The 22,259-nt window shown below is 40.7% G+C and overlaps 2 protein-coding genes across 2 annotated transcripts in view; one reads left to right on the top strand and one right to left on the bottom strand.

The window, feature by feature from the left end:
- KATNIP (katanin interacting protein) overlaps positions 1-15,598 on the bottom strand; it is a 58,654-nt gene extending 43,056 nt beyond the window's left edge. Inside the window, exons 1-8 of the mRNA XM_010223300.2 lie at positions 15,510-15,598; positions 14,989-15,065; positions 12,448-12,617; positions 11,609-11,691; positions 9,010-9,144; positions 7,940-8,062; positions 5,955-6,216; positions 1,827-1,976 (exon numbers count right to left, since the gene is read on the bottom strand). Of these exons, the coding sequence (XP_010221602.2) occupies positions 1,827-1,976; positions 5,955-6,216; positions 7,940-8,062; positions 9,010-9,144; positions 11,609-11,691; positions 12,448-12,617; positions 14,989-15,059 (994 nt within the window). The 5' untranslated portion in view covers positions 15,060-15,065; positions 15,510-15,598. The remainder of the gene's footprint in view (positions 1-1,826; positions 1,977-5,954; positions 6,217-7,939; positions 8,063-9,009; positions 9,145-11,608; positions 11,692-12,447; positions 12,618-14,988; positions 15,066-15,509) is intronic.
- Positions 15,599-15,981: 383 nt separating this feature from the next.
- Positions 15,982-22,259, top strand: part of GTF3C1 (general transcription factor IIIC subunit 1) — a 44,050-nt gene continuing 37,772 nt past the window's right edge. Inside the window, exons 1-6 of the mRNA XM_088523141.1 lie at positions 15,982-16,202; positions 16,807-17,016; positions 17,852-18,028; positions 20,527-20,670; positions 21,272-21,368; positions 22,067-22,190. Coding sequence (XP_088379267.1) covers positions 15,982-16,202; positions 16,807-17,016; positions 17,852-18,028; positions 20,527-20,670; positions 21,272-21,368; positions 22,067-22,190 — 973 coding nt within the window. The remainder of the gene's footprint in view (positions 16,203-16,806; positions 17,017-17,851; positions 18,029-20,526; positions 20,671-21,271; positions 21,369-22,066; positions 22,191-22,259) is intronic.

The raw sequence follows: 22,259 nt of genomic DNA, 5'->3' as shown, positions 1-22,259 counted from the left end.
CTTTATCACCTAAACACCCATCAAAACATCCATATACCATCCCAGTCTTCCCACACACATGCTGGAGAAGTAAAAACATCACAGGCTGGAAACTTCTTTTTTTAAAGGAATAAAATTGAACTATAGCGAATTTAAGACTAAATGTCATAGAAATGCAGTTGTATTCAAGGATTTCAGAGTCAAGCAAATAACAGAAACTCACTGTATAGACATTAAACTCGAGCAAAAATATTAAACATGGTTGATAGGACATCATGCTGATAATGCTACAGCAAGATAAAGTTAGCAAGAGAGTAAACTGCTAGTGGAAACAAGTAACGGGAATTGAGCTTTCAGTGTATTCCCCCTCAGCCCCAAGTCATCCTCAATCATAACCACATACTTCCAGCAAGCATTAGTCATCCTTGCAAATCTACGGACAGAACAAAGTTCCTTTTGTTTTTTCTATACTACACTATCCTCCGTGAAAGCAAATGACAGTTGGACTGAAGCAGTTCTAAGAAGCACTGTTAAAACCTTACAAAAAAAAGCTACAACTTTCTTTGGAAAATAGTCAGAGCAAGCACCTGCCCAGACGCTGTTGGGAGTCCCAGGAGGGACATTTTTCCCCCCCAAAGGCAAAGAGAGTTAGCTGCTGCTTCTTAATTTAATTAAGGTTTTCCTTCAATTAAACAGCTATTATATGATCTTTCAAAAACAGTAATACCTTGCTTTCTTGGGACACATTTGAGTTTTATTTCCTTGAAAACCATTTGTAAGTCCTCAGGGTTACCATGTTGCATGGTTATCTCAGCACTGTCATAACCAAAGTTTAATTTGTTTGGTTAAAGGCTAAACTCAATTAAACACTGCAATCCTGATTACAGCCACTAGATTTGTGAGATGATTTTTAAACCAATGTAAAACCCCCATTTTAGCAGCAAGTTTCTAGAATAAACAGCTGTGTCTTCAAAATGGTGTTACCTAGTTCAAAAAGAAAATAAAATCCAGTATCATACCAGATAGAGGCTTATCTACCCCACTGAAGACCAATATGCAGTGTTGAAGGTGTAAATTAAGCATAGTCCCAGCCTGATGCTTAGACAGCCTTAGCAGTATCCCAGGCAAATACAACAAGCAGATCATCCTTCCAACCAAAGCAAAAAAGATGTCCATGCCAAACCACCCAGAGCACAGGCACGTTTGTGGAGACTGCTGAGCACAAAGAATTGGACACTTAGCAGAGTCACAGCACAGTATATTCTAGATGTGGATGTTGCTGAATTCTGACTGTGTGTAACCACTACTCAAGCATATATATAACATGACACTAGCACCATTCGCTCGCTGCTCTGACCAAGTTTGCCTCACAGTGTCTGCCTTGGTGCTCATCTATCATCTATCTCCTCAGAGCAGAAACTAAAGCAGATTTTGCATGCAGTGAGAAAACTATTTTCCTTTCTTGTTACAAATGTTTTGTGTTAAAATCTTCCACATAAATGCCAGAGACCTCTGTTAGTACTGAAGAGAGTAAGTCTAATACAGAACTAGAAAATACAGTGAGCATAAAACTGAAAGCAAGAAGAGAGAGTCCTATGCTGTGGGTACAAAAGTAAAGGAAGATTAAGAGGCAGGAAGATTAGAATTAAAATACACAGGCTGTGGATTCTCACACAGTGCTACTGAGTCAAAACTGTTGAGGTGGTACAAGCAAAAAAAAAAGTGGACAACAAACAATAAAAAACCCCACTCATGATGACAAATGCGTGTAGAAATTACACCTGAGCCAAAGAGGAGAAAAAGCATGAAAATTCTCCTTTTTGGCATTATATATTTTTATTTCTTACTTGAGCAAGTTTTTTCCTGTCTTTCCTGCTGCAAGGACTCAGCAGAGAGTGGTCGGGTGATTTCATTTTTTACCACAATTGGTCTGACGGGAACATACGTTTCAGCATTGTCCTTTCTTTTTGCAGAGAAAACTCGGGCTGGCTTCACTTCTGCAAGGTGATAAAGGAACAGAAATAATCAAATTCAGAGATACTTAGGAGCAGTCAGCTAGGGAAAACATATTGGACCTTAAAAACTAAAGTTTTTCCAAGTCAATTATATGAGCATAGTTAAAATGACATCTTCTGCCTCACTTTCCTTTTGTTGACACTTCTATTAATGTAAAAGTACAGATGCATGACTCGCACTGACTCAATGAAACAAAACATATCATTACAAAATACATTAAACCAATATATCTCTTTCTGCAACAGACATTTAACCTGCATTACCGTCAATAAATGTAGAAAGAGAACAAGAAGCCCTGAGTCACCTATTAACATAGGCCAAATTAAATTCTTAAAACATAAACTAAAATTTAATCTTACTTAAAAATGTCAAAGGATAGAGAGCTGCCTGGTAGAGTTTGCAGAGTACTCTTGTTTGAGAATATTAAGACCTCCGCTGCATGCATCAGAGCTTGAAAAGTTCTCTCTGGAGGAAAATCATTTACTGTCTAAACATCTTGATCCAAATTGCTGAAGTAAAAGCAGCAGGCAGTGTGCTGGGAACAGCTGGGAGCTACCAGAATAGACACAGGGGCACTGAATGGGAACTTGCCACAGGAGATTCCTCTAATATCCTCCTCTTCACCATTATCTCCTTTAGCTCTTGCCCTGTTACACTGAATAAAGCCCTCCAGCACTGAAGGTGACAAGGAAAGGCTGAGCCAAACTTCACTCAGATCACATTAGATCGAGTATATAGTCCAAGCTGTCCAATGTCCTTCTCAGGACAGGGACAGAAAAGGAAGGATATCAAACTTCAACATCTCCCAGATCTAAGGAGACTTCCATTCTACACCAGTAGATTTCAGCTGCTTGCTTCGACCGAAGTGAAGATATGTCCCTCTCCCCACCAAGAGCATAACACACTCTGAGGCAGGCTTAAGACTCACAGGACCCACTATTACTAGGGTCTCAGTGGCAAGGCAACAGGATGATGGTTATGAATCAAGTTATGCTGAGAAAAGCTCCCCCCACCTCTCCCTCATGGTCCTCAGCTGAAGCAGGGTGTTGCTCATAGCTGCTCTGTCCCTTGTTCTCATCTCTGCTTCTGCCAGCCCTCCTCATTGACGCTCCCTAACATCCTAACATGATTAGGATGGTAATGAGAACATTCCTCCACTTAATTTCCTTTTAGGTCCTGAATGAAGTAAGATGGAATTTTGACAAGCACTCAGTGTAGGTCAAGTCTCTGATCTGTCCCATGAGCTCTACACCTTTAATCAACTGAACACATTTGAAATTCAGTGACTGACTTGGGCTTGGATGCTGAGGTCTCCAAATGAGAACATGGGACCTAACAAAAAGTTTGGCTCAGATAGCCAGGTAGACATACTAACTGGAGAAAGTCTATCCTTATGCAGGGACAAATAGCATATGCCACAGTAACTGGATGCGAAATGGATGAAGCTCAGACTAGGATGGCTTGGATTCCTGTGTTACTAGTAAGCACAAGAAACCTAAGAACACGACTGTTGAAAAGCCCTGTCTCTTAAATTGGCCAAAGGAAGGTGCAAGAAAGCGAACAGGAACAGACAGAGCAACACTTCCCTCCACAACACTGTCTAGCAGCGCCCCAGGGACTTCAGCAGAAGGATACACATAAACCACTGTTTAAAGGACAACAGTCCCTCTTATCTTCTATGAAACCATGTAAAGGCTTTCTGAATGCATTTAAAAAAATTTAGCTTCCATACCATCTTCTAGCATTGGGAACAACTTCATTATACATTGCACATAAAAATACTACCATTTGTTTCCTTTAGGCCTGCTGCTTGAAAACATCATTGATGTCCTTAATTCTTGCACTACAAGTTCAAGTGATGGAACTTCTAGCATCACATGCCATTTTATGGAGCTCTGCCTAATACCCTCTGTACTTCTATTCTCAAACATCTCTTTTCACACTAAAGAAGTCCTTGACTACTTTGCCATTCTTGACCTGACACATTTTCTTTGTATTTCAGATTATCACTGTTACCTTTCATTACAGCTTTTACATTTAAAAAGATGCTGATTTTTTTCAATCAAAATTCTTTTCCATCAAGTCCGCTTGGATACCAACTTAATTGCACATTTGGAATCTCTGCAGATTGCAGAGATCTGGCATTTTCTCTAGTCTCACTTCTCCTGCTCAGTAATGCAGGACATGGAGTTCAACGAAGAGCTACAACCCAGGGCTACCACAGCAATCACTGGGACTTCACATTGGAAGCTCATCGTACGCAGTTCTCCCTTAGATGGGAAAAACAAAACAGTCCAAGATATTTTTGGAGGTATCACATTGAATACCTTAGAGATACACTCATCTGAAACTTGAGTCTGTTCTGAGACTGTACAAACACCTCATGTTTGGCTGTCACAAACAGAACAGACATTAAGAGGCCAGCATCTTTGCAACCCCATCTCGATAACTTAAACTCCATCTGGAAAACCAAAAACCTTTCTTTGAAGTAGATCTGAGAAAATCCAAGAGTTTCAGAAGAAAAGTCAATTTGAGAAAAGGATAATCAATAAAGAGATTGTGCAAAGAAAAGCAAGTGAGAATGGAGGAACTGAAATGTTAACAGAAGCTTCAGCTAGCATTGCTCCAGTGTGCTTTTTTCCTGTTGCAGTAGAAAAACATTTGTGCTAACAATAAGGAAAAAAAGCTAGCAATGCTAGCGTGTTATTTTTTCTGTTGCAGTAGAAAAAATATTTGTGCTAAGAAAAAAAGAAAAATACTAAGAAAAACAACAGAAACTAATGTGGTAAAAGACTTGGTGAAAATATACAAACATTTTGAATCACTGCAAAAGGCAGGTACATACAGTGTGTCCTCGTTCTTACATAGCCCTGCAAGTAGTACACAAGGAGACACAGCAGGAGTTTGACATAGGAGTTCTATTAAAGCAAGAATTCTCTTATCTGCAAGGACACACTCATTTCATTGCATGTATTGCTAATCCTTGAAAAAGCTGAAATTCTCCTGAAAATATCCACAATTAACTCAAGGAAGTGCCATGTCTTGCACTGTACAAGGTAGCCTGCTCAGCCTGCAGGATACAGCCATTCCTTCTGGTTTATGTGACTGTGTGAGAGCTGGAGATAAAGCCTGGGTGGCAGAACATGCTTCTGCCTTCTGAATTCAGAGGCAGCGTTTATTTATCAAAACACCTAAGTAGCTTCCTGTGTATTATTTTTAATACTATATAATATCGATGCCAGTTTCGACCAGCAGTGGATGCAGAGGGAGGAGCATGGCACGTATGGCACAACTCTTTCTTGAATAAAATCTGATTCTGGCAGTCAATAGTTAAGGAACATCTTAACTCAAAGAGATATTTAGAATCATAGAATCATTACAGTTGGAGAAGACCTTCAAGATCAAGTCCAACCATGAATAATGTAAAAGGAATTTACTGCCCGTTAGTCCGTTTGGTCTGTTAGTGAGTCCAGTAAGCATTGATCTCCGGAGTGGTCCACAGGAGGGATATCCACATTTATTTACACATTACATTAAGGAAATTATATGACGCCTATCCATATACATACACACTTAAAATGTACTGTACAGAGGTCTGACAGGCCCTGAGACTGACAGAAGCAGTCTGATTCTGATACATATTCACTTATACTTAAAAAATAATTATTTCAGTAAGGATACACAACAAAAGAACCCGCCCATGCATCCAAAAGCCTAGTCTGAGATACAGCCAGGACTTTGCTGGTTCCTTACACTGCCTGGGAGGAACAGAAGCGACCAGGGATGTGGTCCCTCGAAAGAAGCAAGGGTATCACTCCTGCCTGAGAACTTTCCAGCACCAAACAGTGAGCATTGCTTTTGAAGGAACTGCTACAGGTCTGTATCATAAATCTAAATACCAGTGTTCCCAAAAAAATATTACAGTACTCTAGAAGAAATTGTCTAACAGAGGAACTTACTATTTTGATCCTCCTTGAACTCCAGCACAATAAGTGCCCCAGAATCAAGGCCAGAGCACCTCTCAGCCTCCTGATGAGCAGCAGCTTCCTTCTGCAGTGACTTACTGCTATGCAATTGAAGGTCTCCAAAGCTTGCAATCGTTTCCTCAGTAGGAGATGCTTCTGAAGACACATCTTCTTCAACAGAGTCATAATCGTCACTAGAAGAGTTTTCATCCACCTTTTTCTCTTCTATACTAATTTGCAAGCTTCTTCTCAGATCCTGGTACAATTCAAACAGATTTGTCAAGAAAGCTCAAAAATGTCTTAAAATACAGTAACACAGCTGCCTCTTCCTCCCCCAGGAGGAAAAAGTATGTACTCATCAACTCAGAGCTATGATCAAGCCAAAAATATTTATACTTATATGCCACATGTTCATCCCTCTGATGAGGAGCTGTTATTAAAGAAAACCTTAAGTCATGCTTACCAAGAGATTCAATAGCTTTCATAATGCAGCTTGTTTACTCAAATCTTCTGTTATAGGAGATTGGAAGCCAAAATTCATAATCTTAACTCCCATATCTTAAACACTGTGTCACATTATCTCCTGCTGTGAACATAGCTCAATGAACTGCTGTACTGGAAACAGGCTGAAAATACAGCAGGGCAGAAAAGAGCAACCACATGATTGCTGACTTAGGCAACAGTCGATTCAGCAGCTAATGCAAGTACCTGTTAGATATACCACCTCAAAGGCATTCCTTCAGGCTCAGGAAACCCTCACTGGTAAAAATTGTTTCAAGATTTAAAGTTCAAGTCACTCAAACAGCTGAGTGGATGCTCAAAACTAATGAAGTTAAAATGTCATTGTGTGTATGTCTATATAAGTCACAGGATTCAACTACAGGACAGGCTGTAGGAGTAACTGGCCAAATCTATATTTGACCATGCTTATTAAAACTTCATTTCCTCAAAGGAATCATATTTACAGTACTAGCAGATCCACTCATATCCCCTCCCCCCCCACACTTAAAAAAAAAAAAAAAAAAAAAAAAAATCAGGATCAAAACTGACCAAAAGCGACAAGCTACTCCCGGCCTTTTGATTCTGAAGTATCTATTAGTTCCTGTAGCATGCAGGAGACTACAGGGTACTAATTTTATGCAGAAGATGCTCAGACAGACAACAGCATAAAACACATGCTTAAGAGCATACACAGTTTTTAATATGACTGCCTATTTTTGTTGCCTTTTTTTGAGGCAGCCTTGGGCTGATGTTTTTCAGACATGTTGTCTATTTCAAATTGATATTTTGAGGGAACATGAAGCAAACTAAATCAAGCAATTAAAATTGCTAGCGGAGATAATACTGACAATTTTTAGCCTCAATGGTTTAGAGCAGAAGCTTGAAATTCAGCGAAAAAATAACCCTGTAATCCAAAAGGTATCTTTGTTGTCACACTGAAACCATTAAGTCACTTCAAATTTCAAGCACCAGGGCGGAGGGGAGTGACGAGGGGAAAAACATTGAAAAACCATTGAAAAACTCCCACACGTACCACCACCAACCCCTCCTCCGCATAATATTTATCTATTTTCTTCTCCATAAAGCTTTGCCTGACTGTCAAAATAAAACAAGGCACAGCATTTAAATTGCACAAAATTATCTGTTAAAAATCACCCCCAACAAATAAAACTGGCTGATCTCCCCACTTCTGAGTGTAGAGCTAAGGACCAAGGAGATTTGACAGGACTCAAAGGGCAGTATATAAGGGAAAGAAAGCAGGAGAAAGGTTTTGGATTTGTTTCATTAGAAAGCCTTGAAAAGCAAAGGACAGGGTTTGCCTGAAACTCAACACGGAATCCAGAACCTTTGTAAGCTTGAAAAAATGACTTTTTTTTTTTTTTGTTAGAAATCACCATGCCAAGCTTCTACAAAGCGGGTCATCAAATTATGTAATGGAAAAAAAAAAGAACAAACAAAAAAAATCCGGTGTCCCATACCTTTATGTCCTCAATACTTAGTAATATTTTCTCCTTTTTACGATCACTGCAAAGTTGTGTAATGGAGTTCAGGGCTGTATCTTGAAAGTTACTGGATGGACTGTTACTGGAAGAAATGAAGTTCTGGAACAACAGCAACAAAAAAAAAATTAAGAGGCCTGCTGTAATTTTAACTGCAAATTATTTCCCGAGATTCGTATTACAGAACTGAAAGGGGAAAACAAAAATCATCTAAAGTGATTAGAAGAAAATTTCAGTTTTCCAGTTTCAGACAAATGGTAAAATCTGCAAAGGACACAAATAACTAAAAATCACTTGTATGTATCCTTTAGATTAAGTCTGATGATGAACCTCTGAGGTTTTTAGCTTTACAGAAGTGCAGACTAGGAAAATACACTTGGCAACTTTGCCCGACATAAGTGGTATCATCTGTGGACAGTTTTGTATAGAGGCAGAACAGCTTTATTGGTGCCATTCATTGGTTAGGCAGAAAAACAATCCTTTTAAAAAAAGGCTTTTGTGGCTCATGTTAGAACCAACTGCAATTAGCAGTCAAGTGGAAGGCTAAACTGTCAAACATCACGGTCATATCAATACAATTAATAATCTTTGATGGAAGTCAACTTTATTGTTTATCTTATTTTAAACTTTACTCTGACTTCTGTTAGGTAAAATCATGACGTGTGGCAATTTCAGGCTAAAATTATAACCTAAGAAGAGTAACAAGTGTTACTTAAGCATTCTCTGACTTGAGAGCCAAGAGTGATACCCATGTGGATCACTACTAAACAAACTGAAAACTCTTATTTAAAGAGATATGTTAATCTTGTCTGAGAGAATATTCTGCTGCTGTAAACTAAAACTTGGGACGGTTTAGTGTTGCTGACCTAGATCAGATTTTTAAGCATTTACTTTCTTTTCATTTTGTTCCTTTATGACATCTCATCAATGCCAAATTGTCTTGTGATACAGCTATTACATATTACATACTAGTGAAGACTGAGAACTGGGCCCATTCAGCATTTCTATTGCCATTACTATGAACAACAGAAGGCAGGAGCGAATTGTACCTGGGAGTAACATACAGAATCATCATCATTTGTCTCCATGTTCACACTTTCATAAGGTTCAAAATCCTCAGAGTACTCAGGAGGAGGTTTAATGTAGAGTTTAGATCCACTTTCTGTTCTAATCTCCACAGCTTTCTGTAAAAAGAAACAGTTTAAGAAATTCAGCTTTGTACAGTACACAAAGGACAATGAGCATATTTTACAGAACAATGTCCATGTATTATAAAGGAACCAGAAAAAACCTATCTGAAATAATTTTTGGAAGACATTAGTCATGTGTTCTGTACTGGGTACACAGGAAAATGTGGCTGTTCATACACTTCGCTATCATTTTGTAACTGTCAGAAACAGAGCCACCCAGAGAGGAGATGCTAAGGTAACTTGAGAATAGAAAGCGTTCTGCCAATAAATCCACCTCCTGGCCTTGTAGCACACCTCAGCACAGCCTAGAATTCAGTTAGTTTCACATATAAATTGCCAAGTCATTTAGCTACCCAAAGAAAAGCCATTGGAAATCTCAGGGAAAATGTTGTTACAGGGACACCTATCAAGTCAAATGGATGCAAGAACAAGAAGGCTGTCCTCATTTGAAATGTATATTTCAAATATACATTTGAGTGTAAAGAAATAAAAGCTACATTTGAAAAGTAGCTTTTATTTCAAGAGAGGAGAAAACCAGCATAGAAGAAAACGAATACAGCAATAAGCTCTGTTAAGTGATTGCTGGTTAAGATAAATTCCATGGCAAACTCGAGTAGCAGTTTGAAGGAGTTTACAAGGTGTCCACGTCTGGGCAAAGGCTACCACGGGAACACAACTAACAAGTGCTGGATCTCTCCTCCCCACCTGCTCAAATACAGCACCTGTGACAACTGGGAACACCACTTCAGATCCCACAGAGATCCCTCTCATTGAAAAGCCATCAGTGCTACTGAACAGAAACAGAAGGGCCTTCCATAGGATGCGTATTAAAAATGGACATACTTCACTTGGACATTAAGGTTTAACATTAACCCAAATAACTAAAGGTAGATCTCTCTTATCTTCAGTGGCAATCCAGGATACTTGGAATAGAAGCCCCACAAGAGCAGTAGGATTTTTGCACATTATCACAGTAATAGTTTAGTCTATTTAGGCAAGTAAATTCAGGTAGACTAATTTCTCTAGCTATGGATGAAAAGAGTCTTCTGGAAAGGAAAGAGTAAGCTCAGCCTACTACCAAGTCCCATTCTGCATCTAATCTGTGAAATGGAGGGTTTGAAGCTCTAGATGCAAGAAAACATCCAGAAACAACAAAGCATTCTCTAGCTCTTCTCTATAGCTGAGACATTTCGAGAAGAATGTAGCTCTTGCACCACACTCGGTGCTTCCCTGGACCCATATTAGCATTCACAAATACTGCATGAAAGCTACATTTAAAAGAATAAACACAAACCACACACAAACAAGAAAAATGCAACCTGCTGTCTAGCACCACCTGCAGTTTGCTCAGTGATTGCACATTTCCTTAGCTAAATAGTCCTAGCTGTACATCCAGCTACTATAACTCCGCTATACTCCCATCCAGTTGGGCTCAAAATTTAAGGTATCACCCTAATCTAGTTTCAACTAGTAGCTACTTTGAACCAGTACAGGTGCCTATAGCTGGCTTTCCAGCAACTTTCCAGTGCACTCGGAGATGAGATTTCTTCTTTGTTTGGCTCTTGTAATTGAAATGACGTAGCTATGACTAGCAAACAAGGTTGGACTGGCCAGTACTGAGAGAAACAACAGTCTGGAAAATTAATTCAGTAAGTAGCAAGACTTATAAATAAAGTAAAACAGCCTGAGCTTGTATTTGCAATATTTTCTGAAAGAAAAGAAAGCCTACATAAGATGAACCCTTGATGTTCAGTCACCCAAGCAGAGACTGGCCATCCAGCCAAGATGATTGCTAATCAAGTAGGGTAATTGTTTGGGTGACAGATGTCCCAGCTGTTCAAAATACATGCTTGCTCTGGCAAATGAATCATCTTCCTTGACTGAGATCAGATCCTGCCTTAAGCCAAAAGAAAATACGACAGATTTCTCCACTGATCCAAGAATTGTGAAGCCAGCTGCCTCAACCTTCCTAGAGACAGAGATTTTTTTATTATTTTTTTATTTTTTTAAACTAACTGTTCCAATATACAGTAATTTCTCACCAATTACAACCAAAGTTATGCAAATCACACCTGTATGTCCTTTTAACAGTACTGCAGGGCAGAGAACTGCAGGGAGAAGCAAGGATGAGGCTTTCCATCGTTGCACTAAAAGTTAAGCATTCCAGCAGAGAAGCAACTATTCTGCTGGAGAACTGTGAGCCAATCAATCACTTCAAGGCTACAGAAGTTTCTGTAGCAGATGCCACTGAATCTGGACCTTCTCAAGGAGATTTTCTTCCTCTTTTGACTTCCAAGTAGAAAAAAAAAAGGGGGGGAGGGAGGAGGTATTTATTTATCCTGCCAGTCAGTATCCAAGATCAGACTTCCATGAGAAATCACCCTTAGGCGTGTGAGCTGACTGTTGTTCACCAGTTGTAGCCATCTTCTCACAAAACTATTTCCAGCCTAACCCTTACCTGACGCCATCCTTTGCGCCTTGTTTTGCTTGTTGCAGTCTGTACGCTCCATTCTCGCAGCTCCGTCTCTTCTAGCTGGGCTGCTGTTCCACAGTTTCAAGACAAGATTTATAAGACAGAAAATGAACAGAATACTTGGAAAAATAAGTCACTAGTCTCACATTTTATAACTTCACAAAACAAAAATATTGCTTATATTACACTGCTCTCTACTGTGAGAGAGACTTAACTAGAAATAAGATTCACACTTTCAATAAAATCAGCTAACCACTAGAACAATATATGAGAGGAAAAGGTAGATCTTTCCCTTCTTCAAATATTTAAATGAAGTTTACATATCTTTTTTTTAAGAGGGCTATTATAGTTTAAGCATGAGTTATGAGCCTAATGCAGCCGCTATTGAATATAATTTGATTACTATCTGTGCTCTACAGGAGACCAGATGAGATACCACAGTCAACTTCCATATATATAAAACCTTTCAATGGTGTTACGGCCAAAATAAAGCCATACAATTATTTTGTACTAGCAACATATACACGTTTCTGATCTTCTGGTTCCAGGTATATTGGTTTAAGAAATGGAAGAGTGGAGAATTTAAACTTTGAAATTAGGGCTTAACTGAGCAATGAACAGCATGGCACAGAGACTACCTGTCACACACAAGCAACTTAAGTACTTTAACAAAGGTGCCCCATGGAGTTTTATTCCAGCAGCCTCAGCTGCTGCTGTCTCACTCTCGCAGCCTGACTCACTAGCCTCACCAACTAGATTACAGCTCTGCTGAGGAAATGTTTAAATCTAGGCTACAATCACTGCAAAACTCTCATGACACTCACCATTTGTCCTGGCAGTCTTTGCTTCTGTTTTAAGATAGCCTTGCGAGTTGGATTTTTTATGATAATTTCTCAGCTCTGAATTAGCTCCATTAAGATAAAGACAAAATCCTTGCTCTAACTGCTCCAGTTTGATTTGTATAGGATCTTTTCTTTTTAATTGTTTCAGTATCCTGGCACAGAATGGATAATAACATACGCATTGTTTATACAGGGGGCCATATTAGCAGTTATTACACAACACAAAGTCACAAAGCTGAAAAATGTTCCAAGTTTTAGAATATACTTCCCAGGACCTGTTCTTCATTTTAGACCTTTATAATGTCACACAGCATCAGTACTTAAATTTGACCAAGACCTTCCTATATATAAAGACTGTTTCTATGCTGCTTCTAATTTCACATTTTTTTTCCAACTTGAGATTTATTACACAAACTTTCTGCATGAGAATTATTGATAGGTTTGTTTAAATAATAATAAAAAGCATGAAAATGGTTAACCTTTTTGAGAATAAAAGTATTGCTATTTGTGTTTTGAAACTCATGGGGAAAAAAAAATACTGCCAATCAATAGTAGTGTTAGAAATAACAGAAAAATACAGTAAAAAGATGAACAGGAATTTTTTTGAACAGTGCAGAGAGACCAAGCAAAATTATGGGATCAATAAGATCTCTCCAATGAGGTATTTAAAAATCCTCCTCTATTGCACTGACTAAGTTTAATAAGTGACACAGGCACCAAGCTCCCTAGAGCTCTGCTCCCCTAGGACAAAGGTTGCATCTCACTTGCTCGAGGAGTGTACGATGCCTCATGTTTCTTTAATTTCCCTCTGAGAAAAGGGCCAGTGAGTGCTAATGCTCCATGGAGCAGGACTCCCCATCACCGCAGGTGTGCCAAAATTAGTGTAACTGGGGCTGCACAGAGGGAACTTTTGGTTCATCATAGCCCTTCCTGTTCTCACTCCAGCCATCAGGATCCCACACCAGAGCCGTCACTTTAAGCCACTACTTCTACAGCCTGTAGGTTGGCTCCAAGCACAGGTTTCGCTTTGGGTAGCTGAGCACTAGCAGTCACTCACTCCTGACCAGAACTTCCTCTTCAGGCCAAGTACTCTATCCTAATTACTGTGACAGAGACCACAGCCCCCTCCCCAGCTCCCTCGGGCAGCCTGGCCCCGCTGGGCACACAGGGCAGGTCCGGACACAGCAACAGCCGCTCCTGGACTGAACCAGCTGCTGCAGCTGCAGGCTGCTGCTCCAGGACCCATCCATGGCCATGGCCAGGGTCCAGGCCACTGCTTGAAGCAGGCAGCTTCACCCCCACACCACCTTCCCACCCAACGAGAGCTTTCAGGTCCCCTCAGATGCTGCATTTCCCTGTTTCACACGTCGTTCGCACCCACCCCTCTCCCCAGCACCACTGGCACTGCAGCAACACAAACTGCCAATACCAGAATCACCAAGGCTTCTTCCCTGCTCTCAGATACACTCCAGTTACTCCAGGCCATGCCACGTCCAGCTGCCTCTTCCACCAAGTACTGTTGCAGGCAAAAACAGTCCATCCCCTTCCCTACTGCCCAGCTGGCCTTTTTAACACAATTTAAGATTACTAACAATTAACATCTGCTTCTAATCACCAATTTGGGCATTGGAGAACACAAACACTTCACACCTTTCCTCCCCCTTCTCCAGGCTCAGCTTCAGCCCAGTACCCTCCCTGTTTCAGCTTCCCTCATTTTTTTTGCCACAGGTGACACTCAGTTGGTCTTAATTTATTCAGTGAGGTGAGAGGCAGCCTAAGGGGTTTGGGGTCCTGTGGGTAATGATACCTGTCTGCACCTTCTCGCTTCTCCCTTTTTGGGCTTTTGACCAAAATCATTATGTTTGTTTCAAGATTTGACAGAAAAAAGTTTGCTCCAGGGTTTGATAGAAAATATTGCTCCTTGTGGTACAGGAGGGCACGCAGAGAGGAAGCTCTGCGGATCTTTCTGAATTAATCTATGAAGCCTTACCTAAGATACAATGTTTCCTGCTTCCTCAGGCAGTGAAGATGGTACAAACATATAAAGAAGTCAGTAAAAGTTGACTCAAAAGGTTTTCAAGAGCAACCTAGCTGTCATTATTGCCAGTCTCAGAAGAACTTGACTAGGGAAAGCTCTTGGATGCAGTTTTCTGTATTTCTGGAAGCACAAAACCTTGCCTCAATATTCTCATGCACTAAAGTGCCAGTTACTTCTGACCCCAGAACCTCATGCTCTATAAACAAACTTCTGAGTAAATAATGGGAATAAATATTTTTCTCTGTATTTTATGGCACACTGAAGAGGCGCTGGAAACTTTAAAAATAAAAAACTTTGGTTTGCACCTTAGCAAATATACAGAAGTAAAGAAAATCACCTGAGTGTTGTATGACCAATCAAACCAGACTTTGTGTCACAAACAAGTTTTTAAACTAACAAGTGACAACAGCTGATATTAGACATTATAACACATAGCACACATTAGTTACTACCCACTCAGTTATAGTAGCAGTTCTTTATCTTACCGGTTTCTCTGCTGAAGGGTTATTAAATATTCATCATGCTTTTCATCAAAATCAGTCACCATGTCCTTCATACAAAGCTGAAACAAGAAAATATAATTAGCACACTTCAGCACAGAAATTATTTAGTAAAGAACAGTAATGTGTTTCTACCAAAGTAAGGAAGAATGCTGGACACTGGAAAGAGCAAATTCTCCAAGAATGCTAAACAGTGTAATGAACAGTTATCTTGAAGCATAGAGACTATATTATGGATTTTTGAGAACCCTTCACAGTTCAACAGAAAATGGAGACTCATACTGTGAGGAATTTTTACTCCAAGCCCTAAAAAGAAATCTACTTCTGGGGCAGATCTTGAAAAGGCCAGTTTGGTGCTACAGCATTAACATACTTCCAGAGAACATATTTTCAAATTAGAGGCTGTGTCCAAAGTCAAACCATAGGATGATTTTCCCGAGCCTGTGTGGTCATCGTAGTCACCTCAGAGGTCATAGACAGCTGAATCATTTTGATAAAGAATTTACCTTGCTTGCTTTTGAGGAAATATGTGCTCTTCCAGCAATTCCCACCGAGTATTTGCAAGCTGTTGCTGAAAGTTCTGACTAACTAGGTCGCTTATACACGGAGGAGTTTAAGCTTGTCCCAAAACATTCAGTAAAGTAAAAATAAACAAATAAATCTACTATCGCTTGCACAGCATGTCTACCCCAATGCTCCCCGCTCTCTTCCTGCTCCCTCACCGAGGCAGCGTCGGGGCCGAACTCGCGGCTCTCCCGGCGCGGCCCCGGAGCCGAGGCCCGCCGCGCTCCGCCCGCTCCCTGCGGGCCGCGGGCTCTGCCCGCAGACCGCCCTCCCGCCGGGCAGACCCCCACGCTCCGGGCTGCGGCGGGGCGGGCACGGGCCGGGCCGCCCTGTTTGTGCGTTCCCTTGGTTACCGTCGCAGCTGCCGTGTCACGTCCGGCGCGCCCGCCGCCGCCGCCCGGAAGCGGCGCCGCCATGGAGGCTCTGTGGGCGCTGCTAGACGAGGTGGCCCTGGAGGGCCTGGACGGCGTCACGCCGGGCGCGCTCTGGCAGCGCCTGGGCGCCCGCGCGCCGCCCTTCCCGCTGCCGCTCGAGCCCGCCACGCGGCAGCTCCTCTGGGCCGCGCTCAGCGCCCAGCCCGGCGTCAGCTTCTACCTGCTGCCGCGGGCGCGCCCGCCGCTCCGCCTGCACGACCGGTGAGCGCCGCGGCCGGGCCCCGCTCCGCGGGAGCCCCGGGGAGGCCTCGCTCCTCTGCCCCCGGCGAGTCCAGCCCGGCCTGCAGCCTCCCGCCGCGGGCACCCGGGACAGCTCCCGCCCCGGGGGGCTGCAGCCGCCGGGTGACGGGAGGCGGCGGGGAGGGCTGTCTGCTAGCCCATTGCTCGGGAGATCGGGGGACCAGACCCTTCCTGGGCTCTTCCTGGTTGGGTTTCTGATCCAAGGAATATTCGCTTGCCAGATACCGTTAGCCGCTCGGGCACAAGCAGAATGTATCTGTCCAAATTCACCAGGACAGATATGCCCGTTGTTTGCCTTTCCTATAAACTAGTGTTTATTAGTGTTTCTTTTGCTCCAACCACTTCAATATTCTTGAATATTAAAAGAGCAAACAATGTACTTCCTGCCTGCTCTCCACTTTCTGTGCTCTGCATGCTGATAAGGTCTGGTCTAATTTGAAGGCTGTAACTCTAACTTTATGGTTTGCCAATTCTGAGGTTTCAAAAGATTTATTTTTCCAAGATAGTTGATGATGGCACCAAATTCCTGCTGCTTGTTTAAGTGTTGACTCTGTTTTTATTTCAGATATGAAGAAATAGACCTTGAAACAGGGATCCTGGAAACAAAAAGAGATCCTGTTCCTTTGGATGATATTTATCCAGTTCACATGATTTTAGATAATAAAGATGGCATACAAGGTTCCTGCCAGTATTTTAAAGAGAGAGTAAATATTACTGATCAAATAAGGACGAAGGATTTGCAGCCTTGTTGTACTTACACAGAAGCTGTTGAAAAGTGAGTAAAATTTTGACATGCATCTAATGACTTTCAGTTAATTTCTAAAAATTTAGTCTTTTCACTGTTTTCAAATAGCTGTCTTAGAGTCATCCTTCAATCAGTTATTAAATTGCTGTAAGCTTTCTCTGACTACTTATTTTTCTCTAATTGTGATATTACAGAACTTGCCTTTATCTGTGCTACACTAGGGCTTTCCCTCAAGATGTGGTTTATTCACCGCTAATATTTTGTCAGAGTGCAGATACTGCATGTTTCTGGTTATTATAATGCTGCTAAAATGTAACTCCAGTCACATTCCACAGCTAGGTGAGCTATTGGATATTTACTTCAGAAGGTAGAAGTTTTTCAGAAAAAAAAACCCTGGCAGAAAAATAAACATGTTAAGACTAGTCAAATATTCAGATCCCTCTGTTGCAGGGAGTAGACATTTGATGTTTGGCAAAGCAATAACTTCAGGGATCTGAAAGATGCTGGCTGCTCAGTAAATACATTAATTCATTGTTGAAAATGCAATTTATGGAAAATCCTTATGAACAAGTTTGAACTGCTAGTTACTCAAATAGTAGATGTATGCATTAAACCAGATGCATAGACTAAAACATATTCTTAGTCCGACCTAGCATGTCTGTGGCTGTTTGTCATTTTAACAACTCAAAACTCCAACTGCACTTTAACGGTACAGAAAACTTTAACTTTCAAGCTTGGACGCCACTCATTTTCTTTCAGATTGTGTGTTACCTTCGTCCTATCTCTACCATAGGAGCAAGCATAGGATTCTGTAACGTATACGCTAACATTATTTTTTTTTCTTACTTTTCATTCTGTTTCATAGATGGGGAGAGAAACTAGTTATTGTTGCTTCCCAAGACCAGCGTTATAGAGCTTTAATAGGCTGGGAGGGAGATCCCGACTTGAAACTCCCTGACTTCTCCTATTGCATATTGGAGCGTTTAGGTCGTGCTCGGTGGCAAGGAGAGCTTCAGAGGGACCTTCACAGCGGAGCTTTCAAGTAAGTTCAAGTTTTATTATGTAAACTAAATTGAACTAATATGTTCCATTGGTTGCCTAAAATTTCTGGGCAGATCAGAATTCTGTGTATTGAGTGAAACTGGTATCTGTTTCAGGATTGTCTCATCCTTACTGACAGGAGCACTTTGGTTCTTGGAGCCTTTGTTACTAGAGGTCTTGGTCTCCTTGAAGTCATAGCACAGGTCTCTCAATCACCTCTCTTAAATTTCAGCTGAAAGAGGATTTTCATTTCCTTTTTTAAGGTGCTGAGTAAGTTATTCTGCCCGAGTAATTAAGAGATGCCTAACTTTTGCCCTCTCTGGTTGCAAGCCAAAGGTACTTTGGCTAATGGTTGCCCTGTGGCACACGTTTCCCTACATGGCTTGGCTGGAAGCCTAGCTTACCAGCTCCCAAATATCACATTTTGCTGTGGAAGAGCATGACACCACCTCTTAGGGAATCTTTGGTTTTGTGTGGCAGTGCTGCAGAGCATCAGCATCACCATTAAGGATTTGTTACTCCTGGGGATGAAATATATGTGGCTTTTAAACTACCAGCATTATTGTTGGCTGAGGCCCAGCTCCTCTGGCCAAGGAGCCTCAGCCTCCAGGACCACTAAGACCAACCTGGAGCCAAGTTCTTCTGCGCCCCTCTGCTGGCCATAGCCCTGGAGTGCCCATTCCAGCCCCGTGCCCACTGCACCTCTGTGCTTCCTTGCTCTACTAAACAAGCACTCCTGGAGAGTGTCTTAGCTAAGTAAGCTCAGAGGGGAAAAACAAAACAAAACAAAGCACTATTTGTTGATGTTTCACCAATCTGGTGGTCTGAGTTAGCTTGTTCAGGTATTCACCCACTTTTGCAGTAAAAAGTTCTCTTAAGAAAATAAAAAGGAGTATCTTGTGTGAATCACCTCTATCCCTTTCACTAGATATCATGGAGAAGAGTCTGATTCTGTCCTCCTTACTCCCTCCTATCAGGTGTTTATTCATTTTGATAAAATCCCCTCTTAGACTTTTCTTCCCCATGCTAAACAATCTGCCTCTCAGCCCTTAATCATTGTAGTGGCCCTTCACTGGACTTTGCTACATGTGTATTCAACATAAGTTGTTCTTGTCACTGCAGGTGTGATTTGGGGGTAATTGGCTGCTACATAAACACTTCACTGAAACAAAATTGTTCTGGCTTACAGAGTCTTGTTTACCTATTTTTCTGAAGTCAATTTGTCAAGATCAGCCTTCTGTTTTATTATTTTCATAGAATTTAAAGGTTACTGGTCCTACCTGACTTTCTGAATAAAATGCAATTATTCATTCAGCTGAGGAAGGGTAAGCTAAGAGGCAGTCTTATATTAAACTAACTAATCAGAGGATGTGGAGGAGACAGAGCCAGACTTTGCTCAGAGGTGCACACGGATAGAGAGGCAACAGCTAAATTAGAACCCAAGAAACGATTGGACTAGAGAGCCCTAGAGATCTACTTTAACCAGTATGGTCGTGTGAGTCTAAATGCAAGTGCATTGTAGAAGGCTAGAAGCTTTAAAGGGTTTCAGTTCCCAGATATCTGAATACAGTGCAGAGGACAGAAGGAATTAAGCTACTGCTCATGCTCAGCATTGCCTGAATCGGAGGGAATTCATTATGCAAGTCATGTCCAGGTCATTACAGCCAGTGCCCTGCTTTTTGTTTCAAAGGACAAGAGGCAAAATACCCAGATCATGCTGTAAATTCTCTGTAGAAATAGGTCCATTCTTAATGCTATAGAAAAATCAGATTTTGAGAGGCACTCACTTCTATACATTGATTATCCATTAGCACTGATTAAAATCACTGCCAAATCTCCTGTGTTGAAAAAAGAATTAATTATATTTTTTCATATATTGAATACTAAAGCTTGTTTTCCAGCACATAGTTCAGAGGAAAGCTGTAAAAATGTCTCTCCATAGTATTTTCCAGAGTATTGGGTTCTATATTCTATTTGCAGTCTTATCAGCATTGTAGGTGCAGAGGTAATAATTTTCCTACTGTTGCTATGGCAGAATCTAGGTCATAATGCCTTAAATTATGTGCCTAAAAATAGAGTTCCCACTTAATAGCTGCTCTGAAAAAGCTTCTTTTTAAATGGCTTGTTTATCATTGTATAAAAACTTAATTTTAAAGAAAGAATAACATCAAGTTTACAAGGCTGTGTCCAACTCACTTACCTAGAAGACTTTATTGTTGTGTAATTCTCATCCTCCATTCTGAAACAATTTAAGCTTAATTCATTAATGAATTTACTCTCTCTATATAAGGGCATTTGTCTAGTTCAGAGAGCAGGAAATCAGTGAATGTAATAGAAAACGCTTCATAGAGTGAATAAAGTTTGCAGGCTGTCTCAGTTTTGGCACTTCCATCACTTTAAAAGTTGAAAGAATATGTGTCTCAATACCATAGTTAATTGAGATGAAGGTTGATTTGCAAAATCTCCCATTACTATAAATATCTTGCCATCTTTTTTTAGGGTGGATGCTGGAAAAATTCATTATCACAGAAGAGTATTGGACAGAAATGGTCTCATAACAATGCAGTCCCATGTCATAAGACTACCAAGTGGAGCACAGCAGCACTCCATTCTCTTGCTTCTGACTCGTTTTCATGTTGATAGGTATGTGCCACTCAGATTTTTATAATATCTCCAGCATATACTGTGACCTTTTAGTATGATGAAAGGTTGCCCTCATGTCGCAGAACCATGAACTTCCCTGGTCTTGCCTCTTGATTTCTGTATTAAATCCTCTTCCAGATGCTGGATGATAGAAACTTACCTTTCAGCTGTAAGAAATATTCCAATGCCTGACACCTGTCTACATAAGCCTTACTGTTGTCGCTATAGCTTTAATCGTTCTGTTGCTTTTGGGTGTTCCTACTTCAAACACATTTGTAATATTTTTTTTCTTTCTTTCTTGTGCATGATTGAATTTGTGCTGCCGTGGCTTGCCAAGGAAGTAACAGACTGGACTTTGTTACTGTTCTCTCAGTCTGGTTCTCTTAGTGACAAATTTCTCCCATCTGCTATTGAACTCATTCTTAGATCATGTTAGAAATCTATTCACAGCAAGAAAAAAATAAGCGTAATTTCTAAAACAATTTAATAACATTTATCAGGTTATATCCACTAGTGACTAATATTTCGTGATAAAATACACCTCGTGTTTTTAAAGTTATACCCATGCCTATATGATAAATAATTTTATTTTCTTGATTAGGCGGAGTAAATATGATATTCTGATGGAGAAGCTCTCAAGTATGCTAAGTACTCGTTCAAACCAGATGGAAACATTAGGAAACTTGAGGGAAGAATTGGTAAGACTTGTGATTTCTTTTTCCAAATTTTCACACTTGTAATCTAAATGATTACTATCTAAGTGAGACATTCATACTGCCTGTTTCTAACCTTGCACAATATTTTAGGGATGGAAAGATTCCATCAAAAGAAAGATCTTAGGAACCTGCTAGTTTATGGAAACTTTAAAAAATAAATATCCCATGGACAGCTAGTCTATTGTTCTAGATCAAGTTACTCTCCTGGAAGGCTGGCACGTCATAAGGAAGGCTTTCTATTCAGTTCACAGCTTCAGAAAGAAGTCTGTCACAGAACCAGATTTTTTTTGCCACATCCAGGCAGTAATATCCTTGTGCTGTTCTTGTATTGGATCGCTACTGCTTCCTTGGAGGACACAGCAAGGAAGTCTCAGACGTAACAGCATGAAGAAGCACCTCTACCTCTGCCTGGTGTTTGCGCTAGCAGGTTTGAAAGATCCTTCTTTTGTTACACTGTCCCAAAATACTGTTTCTAAAAACAGCACTGTGAATGTCTCTGGTATTAATCACATAAAGAATAGAGACTTTTTGTAGAAAAAGATCATGAAGATAGGGAGCAACTTGAGCCAGCGATTTTTATGTCTGTTTTTGTGTGAAGATCAAAGTATAGTTCTACGGATTTCCTGAAATACAATGTTTGGGACTACAGCAGTGACTTTTGTTATTGCTCTTTGCTTTAGGGTCTTTGTGAAAGAACTTTCAAGCGCCTGTATCAATACATGATGAATGCTGGCCTAGCCAAGGTAATATCTATCCCTTTACAAGATATACACCCTGATGGGGGACCCCACAAGACAAAGAAAGGTAAGGAACCGTATTCCTGCTTGTCATGTAATTCCAAATATTCTATTTAATATATAAGCTTCAAATCTT

The sequence above is a fragment of the Tinamus guttatus genome, unplaced genomic scaffold (genome assembly GCF_059628265.1).
Source record: "Tinamus guttatus ecotype Peru unplaced genomic scaffold, ASM5962826v1 Tinamus_guttatus_pri_ptg000172l, whole genome shotgun sequence".
Lineage (NCBI taxonomy): Eukaryota > Metazoa > Chordata > Aves > Tinamiformes > Tinamidae > Tinamus > Tinamus guttatus.
Note: the sequence above shows the minus strand (reverse complement) of the source record. Positions and strands in the feature narration are given on the sequence as shown.